This window comes from Pan paniscus, chromosome 17 (genome assembly GCF_029289425.2).
Source record: "Pan paniscus chromosome 17, NHGRI_mPanPan1-v2.0_pri, whole genome shotgun sequence".
Taxonomy (NCBI): domain Eukaryota; kingdom Metazoa; phylum Chordata; class Mammalia; order Primates; family Hominidae; genus Pan; species Pan paniscus.
The window spans coordinates 40,662,398-40,684,937 of record NC_073266.2 but is presented as its reverse complement, the minus strand read 5'-3'; the positions used below and the strand labels follow the sequence as shown (position 1 = coordinate 40,684,937).

The 22,540-nt window shown below is 49.9% G+C and overlaps 2 protein-coding genes across 9 annotated transcripts in view; one reads left to right on the top strand and one right to left on the bottom strand.

Annotated features, from left to right (window-relative positions):
- TMEM241 (transmembrane protein 241) overlaps window positions 1-18,670 on the top strand; it is a 202,303-nt gene extending 183,633 nt beyond the window's left edge. Inside the window, exon 15 of one of the 7 annotated variants that reach the window (XM_063597226.1) lies at window positions 18,151-18,670. In XM_063597226.1, coding sequence (XP_063453296.1) covers window position 18,151 — 1 coding nt within the window. In that variant the 3' untranslated portion in view covers window positions 18,152-18,670. Of the gene's footprint in view, window positions 1-2,393; window positions 3,156-18,150 lie in introns of those variants that run through there. The other 6 variants (XM_055102534.2, XM_055102532.2, XM_055102531.2 and 3 more) reach the window with 6 other exon arrangements.
- CABLES1 (Cdk5 and Abl enzyme substrate 1) overlaps window positions 1-22,540 on the bottom strand; it is a 124,453-nt gene that overhangs the window by 3,373 nt on the left and 98,540 nt on the right. For both annotated transcript variants that reach the window (XM_003830344.6, XM_034943449.3), the window contains 5 exons: window positions 22,382-22,478; window positions 21,035-21,191; window positions 19,843-19,946; window positions 4,044-4,150; window positions 3,169-3,376 (listed from right to left, as the gene is read on the bottom strand). In XM_003830344.6, coding sequence (XP_003830392.2) covers window positions 3,169-3,376; window positions 4,044-4,150; window positions 19,843-19,946; window positions 21,035-21,191; window positions 22,382-22,478 — 673 coding nt within the window. The remainder of the gene's footprint in view (window positions 1-3,168; window positions 3,377-4,043; window positions 4,151-19,842; window positions 19,947-21,034; window positions 21,192-22,381; window positions 22,479-22,540) is intronic.

The window sequence follows — 22,540 nt, the reverse complement described above, 5'->3', positions numbered from 1 at the left end:
AGCTCTGTGGAGGAAGAAAGGGGAGGCACAGGCTGTGCTTCTTGCCTTTGGTCGTGGTTGTGAAGGAGCTGCTCCTTTCCCGGGGGGCTGCCCGGAACCACACATACATCTTATAACATCATTTAATCCTCTCAGGAATATGACGTGGTTCATGCTCCGTATCTCTATTTTACAGATGAGAAAACGGGCTCCAAGAAGTCAGAGAGCTTAGCCAGGGTCACATGTGCAGCAAATTGCAGCACTAAGATTCCACCCTAACTGGGACTCAAACTCTACCTGTGGCAACTAAGTGATTCAGGTTTAAAGGGAAGACTGAAAATAAAGCAAACCGGTGGTGGCTCACGCCTGTCATCCTAGCACCTTGGGAGGCCGAGGTGGGTGGATCACTTGAGGTCGGGAGTTTGAGACCAGCCTGGGCAACATGGTGAAACCCTGTCGTCTCTACTAAAAATAACAAAAATGAGCCGGGTGTGGTGGTGGGCGCCTGTAATCCCAGCTCCTCGGGAGGCTGAAGCAGGAGACTCACTTGAACCCGGGAGGTGGAGGTTGCAGTGAGTCAAGATTGTGCCACTGAACTCCAGCCTGGGCAACAAAGCAAGATGCTGTCTGAAAAAATAAAATAATAAAGCAAACCACGCACGACAATAAAAACCACGTGGTAAGTTCAGAAGGGAGTGCACTGATTCTATGTAGTTCAGTCCTTTCATCTTACAAGGATCTAAGTCCTCGGGAAGTCTCCACTTTCACAGTGCCACACAATTGCTGTGTATCTAAACAGGGCTGAGCCTGGTGGCATCTTGCGTGCCCACCCAACTGGAGGGGCTGCTGGAGCTGGAAAGGAAGGAGAACCACCAAGGTGGGGATGGACAGGGAGGGCCTCATGTTTGCTTAAGGACATTCTGCCTTGGCGTTAACCCAGCTTTTGTCTTAATAAAATAAATCCCACCCACAGAGCAGATGTTGACTGCTTTCAGATCATAACTGGGATGAGACCTTGAGTTAGGTTTCTTGCTACCGTAAGTGGCTGGTCAAACCATTACTGTTATATTCTGCATCAATAGTGAGGAAGGCCTCACCCCATGTAAGGAGGGCCAAGGGCATTTTGTAGTTCAGGCGATGGAGGCACCTTGAATAAGGTAAAGTCAGCTTTTGCTGTGTGGTATATTGCTCAACTATGATTAAATGTGCATATTATTTATAATTTTATAAATATCTGTTACATCAAAAGATTCATTAATTCTTGGCCGGGTATGGTGACTCATGCCTATAATCCCAGTACTTTGGGAGGTTGAGGTGAAAGGATAGCTTGAGGCCAGGAGTTCGAGACTAGCCTGGGCAATACAGCGAGACCTGGTCTCTATAAAAAATAAAAAAAATTAGCCAGGCACAGTGGTACATGCCTGTAGTTCCAGCTACTTGGGAGGCGGAGGTGGGAGGATTGCTTGAGTCTGGGAGGTGGAGGCTGCAGTGAGCTATGATTGTGCCACTGCACTCCAGCCTGGGTGACAGAGTGAGACCCTGTCTCAAAAAAAAAAAAAAAAAAAAAATCATTAGTTCAGCAGATATCTGTATAAGCCTACTGATTCTCAGCTCAGAGTTGGTGTCCAATGGTCACTTCTGGGTTCATGTATTTACTGTATAAGCTAGATGATTTTGTACCATTTTTTAAAATCTGTAAAGCGCCGACCTAAAAAATACTCTTTTCAAGTGGGGAGTACCTACCTTAGTGCCCTTTCTGCTTTTTTGCCTTTGCCACTGAAGACAGCTAGACAGTGAGACATATGGGGCACTGACTTAACCATGTCTTTTATTTTCTGTATTCTGATGCTTTGATATCTGGGGCCTTGCTGACTCTAGAGGGACTGCCCTTCCCAGGGTTAGCCAAATCCTCCACAGTGACCCCTTTTGCTTTTCAAATGCAAACCAACCAATCCAGATGCCACATTCCCACCACCTCCTCCATGGGCCTCACACTCCAGGCCACTATCCACCTGCCCTTATCACCCCAGAGCCAGGCACCAGACAATGAGGGACAGACCCTAGGCCCCACAGCCCATCAAAACTATTCAAACTAGCCAATCCTAAACCCACAAACCCTGCCTTACCTATTCCTTTCTGTGAAAACCACAATCAAGGCTCCCTCTGCCTCCCGACCAATTCCAGGGCTTCCATACACAGCCCCCACAGCATGGCATGCCCCTTGTTATGGGCTGAGTGTTTGTGTCCCCCCAAATTCGTATGTGGATGCCCTAATCCTTCATGTGATGGTATTAGGAGGTGGGGCCTTTGGGAGTGATTAGGCCTAGATGAGGTCCTGGGCATGGAGTGAAGGGATTCAGAGCCTTAGGAGAAGAAACCAGAGTGCTTGCTTTTTGTCTTTCTCTGCAATTAAGGATGGGCAAGAAGATGCCCATGAGCAAGGAGAGGAACCTCACCAGAACTGAAGCAACTGGTCCCTTGACCCTGGACTTCCCAGCCTCCAAAACTATGAGAAATAAATTTGTCATTTCAGCCATCCAGCCGCCTATGGTATTTTGTTATGGCAGCACCAGCCAAGATACTCCTTCTCTTGGGAACTGTAACAAACTATCTTCTCAATGGATCTGTCTTCTCATCAGTTGGCTTTACTGTACCTCAAATTTTCTATCAATATATTGAATTCTAAAACAGGCATTCATGTAGCCATCCAAGGAGATCGATGTTTCCTTGCTTTGGTAGGGCTCTCCTTTTAAAGAAAAGAGATACCACCTTGTCAAACTCACGCCTTTCCCCAAAGAGGAGCCAGCTAAGGAAGTAGGAAGCCAAGGTCTTACTGAAGCAACCTGTTTGACATTAGATGCTCTGTGGGTCACACTGCCTGGGGGAATCCCTTGCAGGTACAGTGGCTTCTATGGCTGTGGGAATGATTGCATCTCACATGGTGTCTGAGAATGGACTTTGAGGGCCAGACCCAATGCTGAGGAGCTTTGGTCTTGTCAAAGTAGATCATCCCTATGTTTTAAGATAGCCTCACTATTCCCACTATGGGAAAGACTTCATAGCCTTCACCTCAATTGCTGACTAAGGATCAGAATCCTTCCAGGCAGGGTCACTGACCGAATCCTTCTGAGAGAGGAACCCCGGACCGGAGCATGTGCTCCTCCAGCCACCAGGAAAAAGGCCACTTACATCAATTAAATGCTTGACTTCGTGTTTTTTGAGGTCACTTCCAATTTTGGCTGCTAACAGCACACATGCCCCAGCACACAGCTTCCGGTTCTGTTTGTTGAGTTTCCCCTTGAGGGCGAGCTTTTCGAAGTAGACGAAGGCCATGGCCACCGTGGGCTCCTCAAGGCCACAGTCCTCCTGCGCAAGCTTCCGCATCTCTCGTTTCAGACTGGAGAAAGACAGGCAGGAGGGAACAGTCTTGTGAAAACTTAGAGTTTCAGGGGACCTCGAAGAAAAACTCCCCCATCTTGAATGCTTTTTCTCTTTCTCTTTCCCAGAGGGTGACCTGGACTGGGATTAAGTCCCTGGGAGTGTGAAGGCTGTGTTATGCATGGGGAGCAGATTTACATAGCTGGGCTTTGGACTCTTCTCTGTTGGTCAGGTCGTATAAAACATGTTTACTTTTTTTGTTTTTCTTTTGAGATGGAGTCTCACTCTGTTTTCCAGGCTGGAGTGCAGTGGCACGATCTTGGCTCACTGCAACCTCCACCTCCTGGGTTCAAGCAATTCTCCTGCCTCAGCCTCCCAAGTAGCTGTGCTTACAGGCGTGCACCACCATGCCTGGCTAATTTTTAAATTTTTAGTAGAGACGGGATTTCACCATGTGGGCCAGGCTGGTCTCAAGCCCCTGACCTCAGGTGATCCACCCACTTCGGCCTCCCAAAGTGCTAGGATTACAGGCATGAGCCACCATGCCGGGCTGTCCTTTCTGCTGAATGTGACAATGACTCAATCACTGGAACCACAGGAAGGACCACTGGACAGATGACAAGCTTACTGTGTGTGGAAAGAGGGGTTTGCAGGGAAAGGTCACAGGCAAGTCCAGCCTCCCGTACCTCCTAATTTTGCTGAGTGTCAGCTTAATGTGAGGAAACTTCTCCTTGAAGGTCTCGTTCATGTCCTTCTTGAGATCCGAGGGCTTCACGTAGTCAATCACTGTTGTCTGTAACAGACAGGAGAACACGGATCACTCCTTAAAACAAGGGTCGTATGTAATAATTATGCACCAACTACGACCAACTTACAACTCCCAAAGCCATGAGCAATGGGAAAACTTGGATTGGAGCTACAAGGGCTCGGCGGAATCCAGGAGCCTGAAGGGGACCGTGGCCTTCTGGAGGCGAACGGAAAACAAGTCACCACTATTAGCATGAGGTGACACTTAGGAAAGCTGGCCTGTAGACCATCAGAAGTCAGTGCCTGAGAGGGAGGGGTGCCTGTGTCAGTTCCCAGGTGTCAGCCTGTTCACACGGTATGGGGCTTAAGCACGTGGGGCTTGGATGTGCACAGACCTGGGTTCAATCTCTACTTGACCATTCACTAGTCTGACGGCTTTGGGAGACTTCAAATCACCCCAAATCTCAAGTCCCATGTCTGTAAACAAAAAACAATAACAGTGCCTACTTCACGCAGCTTTCTGAGAACTGTATGAGAAGTGCCCTGTACAGTGCCTGGCCTACAGCAAGTGCTCAATACATGTTAGCTATTGTTCTTTTAGTTTTTTAAATGGTGGTAAAACATACATCACATACAATTTACCATCTTAACCATTTCTAGGTGTACCATTCAGTGGCATTAAGAACATTCGCATCGTTGTGCAGCCCTCACCACCATCCGTCCACAGAATCTTTTCATCTTCCCAATTGAAACTCTCTGCCCATTAAATGCCAACTCCCCATCCACTCCCTCCAGCTCCTGGCAACCACTACTCCACTTTATGTCCCTATAAATTTGCCTTATGTAAGTAGAATCGTCTATTTGTCCTTTTGTCATAGGCTTATTTTATTTAGCATGGAGTCTTTTTTTTTTTTTGAGACGGAGTCTCACTTTGTTGCCCAGGCTGGAGTGCAGCGGTGCAATCTTGGTTCACTGCAACCTCCGCCTCCCGGGTTCAAGTGATTCTCCTGTCTCAGCTTCCTGAGTAGCTGGAAATACAGGTGCCCACCATCACACCCGGCTAATTTTTGTATTTTTAAGAGAGACGGTTTCACCATGTTGGCCAGGTTGGTCTCGAACTCCTGACATCAGGTGATCTGCCTGCCTCGGCCTCCCAAAGTTCTGGGATTACAGGTGTGAGCCACCGCGCCTGGCCTACTATAGAGTCTTCAAGGTTCAATCTCATTGTAGCATGTGTCAGAATTTCCTTTAAGGTTGAACAACATGCCACCATATGTATATAATGGTAACCAGTAAGTCTTTGGAAACTTGAGTTTCCTCCTCCCTCCTTCCCTCTTTCTAAATTGGAGAAATCCTTAAAGGATCCTTGGAGTCCTTTCTGAATACCCTGGTCTTCCTTGCTCCTCTGTACCCTGCACTGTGAACTCTGAATTAAACAATTTTTTTCTGGGTTTCCTCCAGTTCATCTCATCCCTCCTCGAGAGTACACTTGCCAAGGCTGGGTCTTTTTTGGCTGACTACATGCCATAATCTTTTTTTATTTTTTTTGAGACGGAGTCATGCTCTGTCGCCCAAGCTGGAGTACAGTGGCGCGATCTCGGCTCACTGCAACCTCCGCCTCTTGGGTTTAAGCAATTCTCCTGCCTCAGCCTCCCGAGTAGCTGGAACTACAGGCATGTGCCACCTTGCCCAGCTAATTTTTGTATTTTTAGTAGATGGGGGTTCGCCATGTTGGCCGGGCTCCTCTTGAACTCCTGACTTCAGGTGATCCACCTGCCTCTGCCTCCCAAAGTGCTGGCATTACAGGCATGAGGAACCGTGCCCGGCCTACATGCCATAATCTTAATCAGTCAAAGCTCAGGAAAGAAGAAACGACAGATTTTGATGTGAAGGTCGATTCCCTGGATGACGCAAAGCCCATCAAAGGTTTCCTTAATAGCTCTAACGGAAGTTGGTGGCTTTCTCTGGACACCTCCATTTATAGGACACAGGATTTTAGCACAGACATGTACAATGCCTTTGGTGTCAGTTAGTAGCAAGGAGGAGGCAAGCAGCCAGCACATCCCCGTTCAAGTGATCTTGATGGTCCTCTCTTTGCTTCTCTGGTGAATAAAGGCAAAGCACAGCAATATTAACTCCAACAATTCCACCAGACCTGTTCAGAGTTTTCGAACACTTGGCTGGAAGAGGACTTGGTGGATGCAATGCCACTTCTTCCTCCTCTGATACATAGTCTTTCTGGCCCAATCAGGAAGGTCTCCCTGACCTGGTCCAGATGTGGCCATTCTGGTCCCGGCTAACCACATGCCCTGCAAGGACCAGGAAAGGGGCAGCCCAGCTGTGCAGGGCCACAGTATTTGGATGCTGCTCTCACTGCCAAGGTCCAGCAGAGTGGACCCCTGTGGCAGCCCTCCAAGACAGGTTTATTTCCCTTCTACTTTTAAGAAAGGCTCTATTTCATCTCCAACAAATGTCTCCTCTGGGTTAAATCTCTGGGTTGAAGGGGACATAAGATTTCATTTTGGAAACAGGCAGTAGAATGGGGGCCACATCTAACATGCTCGCCTCAAGCTGGGAGGGCCCATCAGCCAGCCCTCCTGTTTCCCAAGTCATCAGCACCTTCCTCCAGCTTCTCAACCCCTCATCCCCCATCCAGGCACCCTGAACTCCCAGAGACAGGCCGCTTCTACTCTTCCTCTACAGAGGAAAGTCATGAGGTTTGCAATGATGTGAGCAGGCTCAAGTAAAGTCATCTGCCTTTGTTGGGGGCCTGGAGCCCTGTGAGCACCAGCAAGGATATCCGGCTGCTTAACGATCATGTGGATTTTCAGGCTGGGTTCTGTTGAAGTGCCTGTGGGAGGGGACTGGATCTCTCCTCGCAGCAACCACAGCAGCTCTGCTTTGCTCCATCTTATTTGTAGATGTAACACTTCCCTTGAAAGAGAGCTCTCACTGCTTAAATGTGCAAATATACAAATGTGTCCCACCTCTGTTTCCAACAGAGGCTCAGAAAAGTGAAAAGGCTCACCCCAGACCTGAGTGAGCCGCAGGCAGGGCCAGCGCTGGGATCCTGGTCTCCCAGAGTGGCTGCTTCCAGCTCGTGCCCCATGCACTGCCTTCCTGCTTTTCTCTCCTTCATGGTACTGAATAAGCAGCACAGAGTAGCTCCCTACCCAAGGGCTCTCACCAGGATGTCCGAGAAGATCGCTGGCAGTGGAAAGGGCTGTCGGGGGCGGGGGGTCAGGTCCACCTTCAGCAAATCAGGCAACAGGGAGAAAGTCACTCAACCTCCCTGAGCCTCACCCTCATCCTCCAAAACGAGATGAGATGAGAAAACCTGATGGGGCTGCTTCCCAGGTTTATCTTGAAGATCAAAGAGAACAAAATGTACGTAAAAGACGCTGAAAAATTTCATCAGGAGCACAAAGCGGGAGACGCAGCAAGTCTGGACTCTGCTCCAGCCCCACTGAGTCACAGTCTCTGAGGGTGGGGCCTCGCACCTGCACCATGACAAGTTTTCCAGCTGATTTCTATGCGCCAAAGACCCAGGACTTCCAAATCAGATTCTCCTTGTCTGGCTATTGCCCACTCCTGGTTCGGCCACTTCTGCAGGCTCCTCCTCCTAAACCCCCGGAGCTGAGGCTGCTTCTCCCCAGGACTTGCCTCCATTCTACTGTATGATCTGAACATCCAACCTCCTCCTGGGATGCCCTGTTGTGCTATGGAGGCTGGAAAGCTAACAGTTACACTTCCCTGACTCCTTTGCAGCTAGGATTCCAAAAACAATTCTGGCTCCCCCTATTGGATGCTCTGGTATGTGAAGGCAGGGCTGGAGCAAGGGCTGTGCTTCTGTTGTTTCTGCTGCCAAGAGGCTCAGGGCAGGAATCCTCAAGTCCTGTCACTAAGCTTCTGGGTCCTCATTTGGCAGGTGTAGAGCACAGCAGGGCAGCACGGATCTGGAGCCAGCAGCCAGTGCCAGTTTCCCAAGTCCAAAGCCAGAGTCCTGGTCCCAGGCAGCTGCAGCCTCCTGGGTGGCACAGTTCTACAGTGTGGCTTGTGGATCATTCCTGAAATGCCAACTTAGGTTATTCTGTCAGCCTCCTCAATGATTCTAGTAAGTAAGGTGTTTATTAGATACCTTTCTTCTTCTTTTTTGTTGAGACGGAGTTTCGCTCTTGTTGCCCAGGCTGGAGTGCAATGGTGTGATCTCAGATCACTGCACACCCTGCCTCCTGGGTTCAAGCGATTCTCCTGCCTCAGCCTCCCAAGTAGCTGGGATTACAGGCATGCGCCACCACACCCACCCAGCTGTATTTTTAGTAGAGATGGGGTTTCACCATGTTGGTCAGGCTGGTCTCAAACTCCTGGCCTCAAGTGATCCACCCGCCTTGGCCTCCCAAAGTGCTGGGATTACAGGCATGAGCCACCACGTCCAGCCTTTAAAAAAAAAAAAAAGACATAGGGTCTTGCTACATTGCCAGGTGGGACTCTAAATCCTGGGCCAAGTGATCCTCCTGCCCCTGCCTCTGCCTCCTGAGTGGTCAGGGCTGCAGACCTGCGCCCCTGCACCGGCTCCTCTTCCTTCTTAAACTTGCTAGAGTGGATGCTGCACTTCAGAACTGAACCATGCCTGCTGCACACGCTGTATTCTGCTGATGGCATTTACCACTACTGAAACTGAACCTGGCTCGGTGAAGGCGGGGACAGAGGAAGAGCTTCTGATCCCCATAAAGGCACTGATGATATCCGATCCCTTGAGTCTGAGTCCCGCCCCTGCCCCTGAGCCACACTCCCTGACCCATTTTTATTTAGAGCACCCATGAGAGCCAACAGCTCAGCTCAGCCTGCGGCTCTGGAGGGGGCAAGGGTGGCAGAGCGCGCCAGGCCCACTCTGGCCCGGGTCTTGCAGGAGAGGCTCTGTCTTTTTTACAAGCAGCCTTGTCCTAGCTCTTGGGGTCTGCAGCTGGGGACTCCGTTTCCTGACAGAGAGGCGGGGAAAAATCCAAGCTAGGCCCTGGCAGGGAGTGGGCAGGGAGGGCCCATGAGCAGATGCTGCGAGACCCTTGGCCCAGGGAGCCCAGTGCTTGGCCCCGAGTAAGTGGGGAATATGTGGCAGCACCAGGAGGACGAGGCTCTCCAGTCATCTTCTAGGTGACAGACTCTTCTGCATCCCGGCCTTCTGTCCTGGCCTCCTGTCTGCTGTGCTCTCTTCAGTCTTGCTTTTGTCCCTGCTTCTCTGAGCTGCGGTTCAGTGGGGAAGAACACAGGCTCAAGAGCCAGAGTCCTGGATCCAAACTCCCGCTCTGACACATGGTGCCCGGCAGCCCAGTGCACACTGGTTAGGAGCTCTGTGCCTCCGTTTGCTCCTCTGGCTTCTCCAGCATCCACTTGATGTCGTCAGCGGCAGGCACCTGATCTGCGGGGCTGTTCCGTGTCCTGCTCCCGCTCAGCTGCATGGGATACACAACTGCCACAGCGGACCAGGCAACCCCCAAAGTGGCACTGGCTGCCAGATCCTGGCTTGGAAGGGGCCCTGCACATAAGCTGCATCTTGAGGCCACTGCTCTGCACCAGCCCCACACTGTTCAGAGTATGGAAACTGGATGGATCACTCTGAGCCCAGGGCCACCCCTTCCAGGCAGGTTCCAGAGGGGATGACAGTCCTCGATGTCCTCTCAGCTGCAGGTCCTTCTGAGAAACACTCTCTGGTGTACAGGAGGTCATGATTCTCCGGCACATCCTGTCTTGAGGGAGCCTGATGGTGGCCCTTAGAGGCCGGGCCTTCTAACCATGCCAAGAGATGGCATCCTCTCTTCAGTGCTGGGGGTGAGCTGGGGAGGCTGTACTAGGAGATTGAGCCACGGCAGTGGGATTACCACAGCCCCTCAGCCACTCGTTCTTTCTGGTGTGGGACTGAAGAAATGAAAAGTCAGGCCAATGCTTTATTCAGGTTTGAATTGTATGAATTATAAAAACTTGCAAGCTGGGCATGGTGGCTCTCACCTGTAACCCCAGCACTTTAGGAGGCTGAGGCAGGCAGATCACTTGAGGTCAGGAGTTCGAGACCAGCTTGGCCAACATGATAAAACCCCGTCTCTACTAAAAATACAAAAATTAGCTGGGCGTGGTGGTGCATGCCTATAGCCTCAGCTACTTGGGAGGCTAAGGCAGGAGAATCGCTTGAACCTGGGAGATGAAGATTGAAGTGAGCCAAGATGGTGCCACTGCTCTCTAGCCTGGGTGACAGAGTGAGACTCTCTCAAAAACAAAAACGAAAAAACTGGCCGGGTGCGGTGGCTCAAGCATATAATCCCAGCACTTCGGGAGGCCGAGGTGGGCGGATCACAAGGTCAGGAGATCAAGACCATCCTGGCTAACATGGTGAAACCCCGTCTCTACTAAAAACACAAAAAATTAGCCAGGCATGGTGGCAGGTGCCTGTAGTCCCAGCTACTTGGGAGGCTGACGCAGGAGAATGGCGTGAACCCGGGAGGCGGAGCTTGCAGTGAGCCAAGATCTTGCCACTGCACTTCAACCTGGGCGACAGAGTAAGACTCCGTCTCAAAAAAAAAACCAAAAAACAAAAACTTGCAATGCCTGGGTTTTGCCAGTGTATGCTACTGTAAATCAAAGTGCTAATTAAACAAGCAGCGACTCCTTCTTGGCCTGGGACAGTCTGAGTGACCACTGTTTTCTTTTTTTTTTTGAGATGGAGTCTCACTCTGTCACCTAGGCTGGAGTGTGCAGTGGTGTGATCTCTGCTCACTGCAGCCTCTGCCTCCCAGGTTCAAGCAATTCTCTTGCCTCAGCCTCCTGAGTAGCTGGGACAACAGGTGTGCACCACCACACCCGGCTAATTTTTGTATTTTTAGTAGAGACGGGGTTACACTGTTGGCCAGGATGGTCTCGATCTCCTGACCTCGTGATCTGCCCACCTTGGCCTCCCAAAGTGCTGGGATTACAGGCGTGAGCCACCGTGCCCGGCCGGGACCACTGTTTTCAATGCCACCTAACTCCAGGCCATGGGATTCACCAGATGAAGGGCTCCTTGTGGCCCACAGCAGGCCCAGGCTGTGTGATGGATGGGGGGTTCTAACCCTGCAGCAGGCAGTTGTGTTTTTTGCAAGGGTGCTCATTCCGCTCATGGAGCGAGAGGTCACTTGAATGCACTGTCGAGCACTTGAATGCCTGGCTGCAGGGAAGCTGTGTGCACAGCTGCGTACAGGGAAAGGGGAAGGTCAGATGGAAGGCACTGTCCACAACACAGATGTCCAGAGATGCAGTTCACGAGGAGGCCCTGCCTGGCCTGCCCTGCTGGAGACAGTCTGGAAGGCCTAGAGTGGGAGTAGACAAATTCCTTCTGAGATAACAGGAAAAGAGAAGACCACAACTTAGTTATCCAGATGAAAAGTCTCCCATATTGACTGCAGAAACACTGATACCTATTTCGCTTTTTTTTTTTTTTTTTTTTGAGACAGGATGGGTGACTCTGTTGCCCAGGATGGAGTACAGTGGCACTCACTGCAACTTCCGCCTCCCGAGTTCAAGCGATTCTCGTGCCTCAGTCTCCCAAGTAGCTGGGACTACAGGTGCACGCCACCACGCCTGGCTATTTTTTTTTTATTTTTTGGTAGAGATGGGGTTTCGCCATGTTGGCTAGGCTGGTCTCCAACTCCTGACCTCAAGTGATCCGCCCACCTCAGCCTCCCAAAGCGTTGGGGTTACAGGCATGAGGCACTGCGCCTGGCCCATCCTTTGCTTTGTACAAAAACAAAGTCTTGACTTGTCATGAGAAGAGGGAAGGGGCCTCCATGGAACTGAACTTGGGCCCCATCCTGGCCCACGGTAACAATGCTGTGAAGTGAATGCCTCTCAGGTGGGCTGGGGTATAACGGGAGAGGATGGGAGGTACACACACCCCAAAAACAATCCTGGAGAACAGTGAGGGCCTCAGAGCAGACAGGTTGCTGGTCTGATTCCAACAGAAACAACAGAAAAGGTACTTCCACTCTAGGGCCTGATAAAGCTCCGGCCTCCTTCATTTCCTACTTTCCTGTCTTCAAGTCTCCCCAGGAATTCTTATGAGCAGTTCTAAGCAGATGTGAGCTTGCCGTACACTCGGCCACTGTTCTCTGACCTACTGCCAGCCCTAGTGCTGCCTGCACCCCAGGAGCTAGCTGTAAGACCTGGGGCAGGTATGCAGCCACTGCAAGCCTTGGTTCCACGCCACGCCTGTGAAAGGAAGGAAGGATACAAGGCAATGAGCCACACAGCTCCTTCCAGCGCCAACAGCCACTGCGAAATTAGGCTCTTTTGCTTTGGCCATACTTGTATACCGGCATTCGGGCTCAGCTGGGCACTGGAAAGCAGCTGTTCCGTGCTTGTTAAGGTAATTAAGCAACAGTGGCCCTCGACTAAATCTATCTAACCACCAACAGATGGGCATTTCAGCTGTTCTAGGCATTTAATCCTTTCCCTTAGAGGACAGTAAATCACAAGGAAACTATGGAAATAAACGGGTAGCCTACGCAGCCTGGGGCTGCATTTGTTGCTATTTCTACCCATCGAATTCAAAATACCGAATCCTGGATCAACTCTCCCTCCCACTGAAATGAAAGGGTTTGCACACGGAGAGGAACACAGGAAGAAAAGCTCTCTCTGCTTCAGGTTTACATGGCCATGGGGACTCACTGGGTGGCACAGAGCATGTTCAGTGTCAGATATTTGTCAACTATTTATCCGGTGCTACAGGACTCCTGGAGTAGTGTCTCCATCCACTTGAGATGACACCAGGTGACTGGCCCTGAGATCACCCACACCCAGAGAGTATTAGGATGCACTTCTAAACGCAAGCTGCTGAAACAGTGGCAGTAGAGAATGAGCCAAACTGCGTGGAACGTCATGTTCAAAATCACGACGTGATTGTCAAAAATCCGAGACAGATACATAGAAAGAGAGCAGATGTTGCAATATCCTGGGTGAAATGTCAAAATCACGAAGCGACTGTCAAAAATCCGAGACAAATACATAGAGAGCAGATGCTGCAAAATCTTGGGTGAAATGTCAAACTCATATTTTGTTTTGTATTAGTTTTTTTTTTTTTTTTTTTGAAACGGAGTCTTGGTCTTATCACCCAGGCCGGGGTACAGTGGCGTGATCTCGGCTCACTGCAACCTCCGCCTCCCGGGTTCAAGCGATTCTCCTGCCTCAGCCTCCTGAGTAACTGGGATTACAGGCACCTGCCACCACACCTGGCTAATTTTTGTATTTTTTAGTAGAGACGGTTTTGCCATGTTGGCCAGGCTGGTCTCAAACTCCTGACCTCAGGTGATCCACCCGCCTTGGCCTCCCAAAGTGCTGGGATTACAGGCGTGAGCCACCGAGGCCTCAGGCCTCGTGTTAGTTTTATGAGAAAAAAAAGAATTGTAAAAGAGGCTTTAAAGAGGTGAATTGTATGGTGTTGGAATTCTAATAGTGCTGTTAACAACAACAAAAAGACCAAAAAAAAAAAAAAAAAACAACAAACCCACACCCCAAACAACCCTCCCTCCCCACACAGCACAATCAGGCATTTCAGGCCTTGATGTGAACACTTAACCTAAAGCTGGCAGGATGCTCCTCAGCTACTGCCCAGGCCTGTGCGCCTGAGGGTGCCCTTCGAGCCTCAGGGAAGTGCCACAATAGGGAAGTGCAGAGCTACTGTGCTTCTAATGTGATGTGACATTTTCTTAAAGAGGCCCCTCCTCAGAACTGAATAAGCCTCAGGCACCTTGAAACCTGAGGCCGTGGAAAGGGTCTTGCATTAGCTTCCCAACAAATCCACCCTGCAGACAGGTAACAAGTGCCTAAATCATCCAGGTAACTTTTAATGGAAATAGATATATATATAGTTCTATATTCTATATAAATTATAATAAATATATGACTATGTTATTAAATTATATTATAACTTATCTATATTTATAAATATATATTTATAATGTATGTATATCGGGGGACAGGCAGAATCTAATCACCTACCTCATGGAAGGCTGAATTAGTCTTTCTTTCATTGAGTCAATTACTTCCCGCTGCTCAGCATCTCATGCTGTACTGGAAAATTAAGTTCTATGATACATTCCCCCAACACTGGGGAGATGTGGGGGTAGAGAGAGGGCTTTCTCTACAAGTACTTAGATTTTAATATTCGGTAAATAAAAAATAGGCATTTTATCATGGAGATCAATCCAAGAGGTTTCTCTTGAGGTTTACATGCTTATGCATATCATAAACAATGTTAGTCGGTTTTCTTTTTGATGTGAACACAGTGCAAGAGGGATTTCTTACAGAAGAAAAGAATCCAGAAATCCATTCAGGTAACTGAATTTTGTTGGCATTATCTCAGCTCTCCCACTTACTTTCTCCTCTTAATCGCTTTCCACACCCATAAAGAGGGGGGAAAAAACACAAAAACCCACTACCGACCTGGGCTGCCACGTTCTAATGATACATAACCACTCTCGCATGAAGCTTTAATTATATGCCAAGAGGTGCAGAGAGCTGGAAGCATCCGCCCTCCCCCAAGACACACCATCACCCAGCAAGTCTGCACGTAGCCAGGCGGCTCAACATGCTCTGTTCTGTGGTCACCTTCTAGAAACTTGAAGACCAAACCACCGGGCCAGCTGCAATTTGTTTTGCACACCTGCCCCAGGAATTTTTTTTTGAGACAGAGTTTCATTCTCGTCACTCAGGCTGGAGTGCAATGGTGTGATCTCAGCTCACTGCAACTTCTGCCTCCTGGGTTCAAGCGATTCTCCTGCCTCAGCCTCCTGAGTAGCCAGGATTACAGGCGCCTGCCACTACACCTGGCTCATTTTGTTGTATTTTTAGTAAAGATGGTGTTTCACCACGTTGGTCAGGCTGCTCTTGAACTCCTGACCTCAGGTGATCCACCCGCCTCAGCCTTCCAAAGTGCAGGGATTACAGGCGTGAGCCACTGCACCCGGCCCGGAATTTTTTTTTAAGTTCAAAATCTCACCCTTGACCTTCTACAGTAGGTAACAGTGGGAGTGACTTGCATGGATCAAAGTTTAAAAATACAGATATGGGTGCAAGGCTAATTTGAAAAGGGTGCCACTTGCACACTAAATGACAGGCTTCACCTCTGGAAGCTTCCCACTCTAAGACATGTCCTGACTGTGGCGACGAGGGGCCTTTTTATATTACACTTAGGACACATGCGCACAAAGATAAACATTCAGCTACATCATGGCTGGTTAATGTCACCTACACCAGGACTCAGAAGTCCCACTCCTAGGTATTTACCCCAAGAGAAATTAAAAAGTATTTCCACAGAAAGCCACGCACAAGAACATTCATGGCAGCCGCATGAACAAATATCTATCAACAGGAGGAGGGATAAACAAACTGTACTACATCTTATACCACTGCGCATTTTTATTTTTATTTTTTTGAGACGTAGTTTCGCTTGTCGCCCAGGCTGAAGTGAATAGTGTGATCTCGGCTCGCTGCAACCTCCACCTCCCGGGTTTAAGCGATTCTCCTGCCTCAGCCTGCAGGGTAGCTGGGATTACAGGTGCCTACCACTATGCCCAGCTAATTTTTGTATTTTTAGTAGAGACACGGTTTCATCACGTTAGCCAGGTTGGTCTTAAACTCTTGACCTCAAGCGATCCCCCCACCTTACCCACCTCGGCCTCCCAAAGTGTTGGGATTTATAGGCGTGATCCACTGCACGTGGCCCACTCAGCAATTAAAAAAAAAAATCTACTGATACACATGACATGGGGAAATCTCACACGTTAAGTTGTATGAAAGAAGATGGACCCCAAAAACTTTATGCCATGATCCTATTCACATGAAGTTTCAGAATAGGTAAAACTAATCTATGGTGACAGAAGTGAGAATAGTGATTGCTTTTGCAGGAAGGGGATGGGAAGAATGGGATGGGGAGGAGAACTTTCTGCAGGGACAGAAATGCTCTATATCTGGATCAGAGCAGTGGTTACAGAATTCATGGAAATGCACACTTCAAACAAACAAGTGCATCTGATTGTCTGTAAATTACTCCTTTTAGCGGCTGCAGCAGGATTTGATGGGTGAAAGGATTAGCTCATCACTTTGAGAGCTGCTTCATTCAGCAGAGGCTACACGAGCATCTCAGAGTCTGATTTCCACAGGAACAGGACATCCCAAAACAGGGGAGGACAGTCCCAGGATTTCAGGCGGGCGCCTCTGCTGGGCTGGCCACATTGGACTGCCCTGGGGGCCCGAGGAAGACGGGACAGGCAGCAGGACTCCGGGGCCTTGGAAGCTAATACTAAGGGAGGTGAGCAGCTCTGCATAATTGGCCTGTGACCAACAAGCCTGCTCCTTCCCCAGTCACTGAGCATTCCCACCCAGGAGGCAATCTGCCCTCTGTCTGGGCAGAGATCCTCACACTAGCCTTGTGGCCAAATGTGCCCCAGGCCCTCAAAGAGGGCATTCCACAACCTGGCTCAAAGGAGCCAGGGCCTGTTTCAGCGGCAGCTCCCTGTGCCTGGGGCCGAGTCAGTGGGGAGGGAGGGTTTGTCGGCATCATCATTTGTGGGCTCTGCCTCCTGCCTGTGTGTGTGTAGGGGGAAGGGCAACGACTTCTACAGTTAGAAAAATCTATTTTATGCAAAACCAACCCCCTTCCTACTTTGGGGTCTTTCCACTGGGCTCTCCCTACCAAAACCTGGTGGGGCCAACCACTCTCAGCCCTCAGTGCTTGCTTCAGTGCCATTCCTCGGGGAAGTCTTCCTTGAGGCCTACCCCCTGGGGCCCACGTCCAACCCTTCCATCATTTCCTGCTGCTGTTTTTGTTTTGTTTTGTTTTGTTGAGACAGGGTCTTGCTTTATTGTCCAGGCTGGAGTGCAGTGGCACAATCTCAGCTCACTGCAGCCTCTGCCTCCTGGGTTCAAGCAATTCTCCCACCTCAGCCTCCCCAGTAGCTGGGACTACAGGCGCACACCACCACACCTGGCTAATTTTTTTTTATTTTCAGTAGAGATGGGGTTTTACCATGTTGGCCAGGCTGGTCCCAAACTCCTGACCTCAGGTGATCCACCTGCCTTGGCCTCCCAAAGTTCTGGGATTACAGGCGTGAGCCACCATGCCTGGTCTCCTGCTGCTTTTCTAAGATGGTTCCTTCCTCACGATTATGGTGCTCTGTCTCCTTGTTTACTGTTTACTCTCTGACATCCCCACTCACTCCAAGGTGGAGGAGAAGAGGGGTTGTGGCTGGTTAGTTCTCTACTGGGTAAGGAAGCTTGGCTCATAATAAGGCCTCAATCAATACTTGTTCAACAGGCAAATTCTATACCTGTTCCCCAACACACAAAAATAAAGCAAACACCCCAGCGCCCCCACCCCCAACTGCCCCACTCTGTTTCCTACAAGTTCAATGCAAATGCATGAGAAACGGCCTGTAACCCATGTCGGCTTCTAGGAAAGAAGTCTCCAGGGAACTGGGGGGTTGAGGCCCTTTGTAATACACAACACACTGTCAAGAACTTAGACGAGAATGCTGAAACGTGGATTTCCCACATTTTATCAAAGTGCCAACATCTGTGGCCAGAATAGGAAACATAGGTCTCCAGGAGCCGACCAGGAAAATGCAGTCCATACGCAATTCCATTCTCTATAGCATGGACTGTTCCCGGAAGCACTGACTGCAGAGCCAATGCAGTGAAATTAAAAATGATCCACTTGGGAACATCAAATGAGGAGGGCAGGACATACATGCTGACTTGGCAAGTCTTCTAGCACAGTCTAAGGAGGAAAAGTTGTATGTGTATACGTGCACACACACATACACACATACTGCGGCCCGGAACCTCAAGGCTCACAATGAAATCATTTAAAGAAAGAAAAGATCAGATAAAAAAGATCAGATCTAACACCAGCCCAACACTAGGCCTATAAAAGGAGAGGTCGGCATTATCACCAGGCACATGTCTGTTAGGACAGCTCCCGCCAACATGGAAATAGTGTACCTTCCTATTCTCTTGGTTACCTAGAAATCTGCTACACTGTTGGCCCAAAGAATGATCTTCATGTCCAACCCCGAGGTCTGCAGTTGTGGGGCTGACTGCTGAGGAATGTGGAATTCAGAGACAGCTGGGCAACGTGAAAACAGCCTGGAGCCAGGAGCTCTAGCCTGGATCCCCCATTTCCTGTCTATCAACTAGGAAAGCCTCACTTGGACTCCCTGAGCCAGTTTCCTGGCCATGTTGCTTAATAAATAAAGTGAATTTTAATAAGTAAGGCAGTGAACCGCATAAAGCATCCTTATTCTTACACCAGTTGCTCCCTCCTTGACATCAGGGCAATCATTCTGGTCATTTATTGAACACTTATTACGTGCTTGCCTCTGCCAAAGATGAATATGCCCTGGTTTTTTAAATAAACAGATCATAGAGTGGAAGAAAAGTAATTATACATGACTCTGGTTTTGCTTTCTGTGTTAGGAGTTGGGGCATGAGTGAGGGAGAGTGAGGAGAAGCGGCAATTTCAAACTAAATGCCTTTGACTTGAATAAATTCTCCAATGACTAAATGCATTCTGACGCCGTGTGGCGTACGAAAATGACCACTGAACTATGTGCCAAAGAACAAGAGGATAAGTGCTGAAAGTAACTGGCAAGGCCCCAAGTTCTGCCTGGTGTTTCTCTGACAAACAGCGGAGAACCCTCAGTTCTGAATGAAGATCTGGATTTCCTTTGAGTATGGGCGATTGGTTTCCACTCTGGCTACTGCAGACACAAAAGCCGAGGGGAGAAAAAAGACCCCCTGGTTCACTCCTAAGGCTGGGGCTCCAGAGAACAGCTCAGGCTGGGAGCACAGGAGGGAGAGAACCAGAGGAGGAAGCGCTCCGCTGTGCCGGCCCCGCCAGGCCCGGCTCATGGGCCAGGACATGCAAAAGGCAGGGAGGTGGTGGGGGCATTCTGGGTGGATGTCTCCCACCTGATGCTGTGCATGGCAGGCCTGGCCAATCGACTGTTCTGAAAGTGCAGCTCCCCCTCCTCCCACAGCAGGCGGGGCTCTGCTTGCCGCAAGAGTCAGGGCAAGTAGGCCCAGAGAAAGCACCCAGGGCCCCGCCAGGCCCCTCTGGTGTCTGCAGAGGAGATCGCAGCCCTTGGTGGTGGGAAACAGTGGTCAGCCGAGAGCAGAAACCAAAATTACACACAGGGAAAAACAGGAAGAGTCCATGAAATAAAAACAGCAGAGAAAGGTTTTGCATGTAACACCCACAGTGTCCTACTTTCACTTTCCCAGGAGAGAATTCTGTCATCCCCAGCCTGGGGCCAAATGTTTGCTCAGCATGCACACGAAGGCCTGCAGCCACCAAGGAACTCCAAACGGAGCTGGACTTGAACTCAGCGCTACCAGGGATGGGCCTGGTCCTCTCCACGGGGGTTTGTGGAGGTATAAGCTCGGACATCCCCCTTCAGAGGAGAGGGTCCCCCAACCTGAGCTGGTGACTTTGTGGACACTGGCAGCCCAGCCTTGAAAGTGGTGTTTGCAGGCCAGGTGGCCAGCAGGATTCTGGACAGGAGGCAATACTGGTCCTTCCGTGGGCACCCACACCGGGGACCCCTCATGAAGGTCCCCCAGGCAGAGCAGTCTTTGAACAAGCCCCCAGCCACCACCAACCCAGGTGGGGCAACTGACAGGGTGCAGCAAACGGAGCCTCCATTCCACGCTACTCACCATGTAGGAAGGGAAGATCAGAACGCGTTTGTGTTTGCCACAAGGCCACTGGGGGTCATCCAAGAGATTTGGGTCATAGTCCATAAAGTCTCCCAGGTCACTACCTGAAGATCACATGCAAAATGCAAAATGATAATTAGCGGCTCCGGACCCTCCCCAGCAGAGACAGCCAGGAGAATGCCAAGTATAGCTGGAATGAAGAAAGGCTGGCTTTAGGGCACTTAGCTCAAAGTCACGGCACTCACTGACTTTTATTAGACATCTCCGCGTGCCAGTGAAGTGGATTCTCCTCTCAAAAGGGTTCACCAAATTCTTAACATCCTGACATTTTTTTCCATTTTAGAAAATTATGTCTTAATCTCCCTGAGCCAGGAGAGCAAAAAACTTCACACAGCGTGCAAGATGCAGAGGACACTCTCAGAGTGTGGCCCCGAAGAGGTTCATTTTTCAAACTTGCAGATCAAATTTGGAGACGCCTGTGCAGCACGATTTGGTGCGAATACTTCCAGGCATGCTATTGTGTCCGTATGAATACAAATCAGAGCGGCCACCAAGGCACAGCTGCGAACGATCAGAGGTGGCCGGAACACTAGGACAGGGATTCAGAACTCAGCTCTTGGGCAGACCTAGGGAACTTCACATCCACCTGGAATATCCCTGAGAGTAGACACGGCACTGCTTCCTAAAGCGTTTTCTCCATGTGCCAGTTCTTACAAAGGTTTGATCAGCAAAGCTGGAAGCATGCAAGTCTTCCTTCAGCCGCCAACTCGGCTCACCCACCAAGACAGGCACAAAGGAAACTCTCACACCTGAACCTGCACTTCAGAGCCCAGATTTTTTGTTTTTTTAAAGTCCGAATTGAGCACCGTGAAAATATAGGACAGAACCAGGTCATTGTTGGGAGGAGCTGAGTGGTCAGGGAAGCTGGGAGACACAGCCATCTCTGCATGGTGTGCACCGCCTTGGCGTCTCTCCACGTGGAAGCTCAGGCTGTCAACGACTGGGTCATCTGATTAGAGAGAAATCACCTGCGGCTTCAGGCCTGCATGGCCTGAGATCAGGCTTTCCTAAAAGTCATGTCACCTGCGAGCCCCTGTCTTCCAGTCTGCATCACAGGGAGACTCAATCCCCATGTAAATGGAGGCACCTCCCTCCCACCACGAGCTACCAGACCCAGCCAGGCCAAGGTTACCTGTGTCGAGGCTCCCCTGGGTGCCGCTTGCCCGGCCTATGGAGAGGCTGCGGTGGCTCAGGTTACGGAACTGGGAGAAAGAGGAGGTGGAGTCTATGGTATTTCTCCGGGCTCCAAAGGCATTTGTGGGTAACAGAAATTGGGTATAGGAAACAGTCTAAAAGGTGAAGACAAAAACAGGCCAGTGATTATTCCCAGGCATTGCTAGCTCTGCATTCTGATCAAGCTACAGTTGTCACCCCACATTCAGGTCCACTTTCTCCTATTTGCAATTCTGAAATTCAATGAGATCTGAAAAATGAAATTTGTTTTGGTACTCATTGGTGCCAACACCCAACCTGAACTGACATAAGGCTACACAGTTTTAATTTATCCCACTGGGTCTGACTATTCCTATTACATGGAAGAAATGTGAATGTATTTGACTATAAGGTACTATCTCAGGACCTGCTGTGGTGTTGTGTAATCCACAAGGCACACGCTGCATTGCTTTTTATAATCCAAGTGCAGAAGCCCAGAACACTTCAGGCCCCAAGAGTCCCTGGTGAGGGCCATGGCCTCCTACCCTGCTCCTCTGGCAGACGCCACATATGACCCTCCACTCCATCCCATCCTTCCTGGCTCCTATGGGAACACTTCCTCGTTAGGGGTGAACAGAGCAAGTGCATTGATTTTCACCTGCCCAGGCGAGCATCTCACATGCACTCTGTCTACACCTTGAGCTCCCAGCAGCCTCATCGGCAAACAAACTACCCCGGGACAGATTCCCCAAGAAACACTTGTGTCATTGCCATACACAGATTTTGAAAGGGTTGATGAGGACCGTCTGGACCCTGCACAAAGGGCAGGGTCATCTTTCAACCTTTCACTCCTGAGACTTCAACCCCACGACTCGTTGCATGTGGATGGAAGAGGAATGTGACTGCCCTGGGGCTCTGTGGTCACAGTGTAAGACTGAGGGTCTCTTAGCTTCCCAGGACCATGGGAAGCTATGACACTTTCTAGTAGCCTGAATATTGCTTGCTGACACCACTAGTTAATAGATGTTCAATCCATTCGTCATTCCATCCTGGAACATGTCTGTGTGTGAGGTACTCAAAACTGCACATTCAGTTGTAAACAGCACTGGCAGAGAAATACACGTGTTGTGGGAACTCCTGCCATGCTGCTACTCAATCACCGGCTGCACACTAGGGGAGCCGGGCAGGCTGGCATCACATGCCTGGGAATCTGCCCCAGACCTCGAGTCCTCCACCTCGAGAGAGGCTTGTGGGCTGTCCCCCTCCTCTGCTTCCTGACCCTTGTGCCTTCAGCACAACTTGGTGACTGGCAGCCTGGCAGCCTTACCTTCCCATCAGCACCCAGCTCCACACCTTCCAGACCAATGATCTCTTTCAAACTCACTGCACCAGTTGATTGTCTTCCTCCGTCCAACTTCAAGTCCCTGGGAGGACAAGTCAGAGGAAAAAAAAAGCTTTTGTGTGCACCTCAAAGAGCCATGAGGAT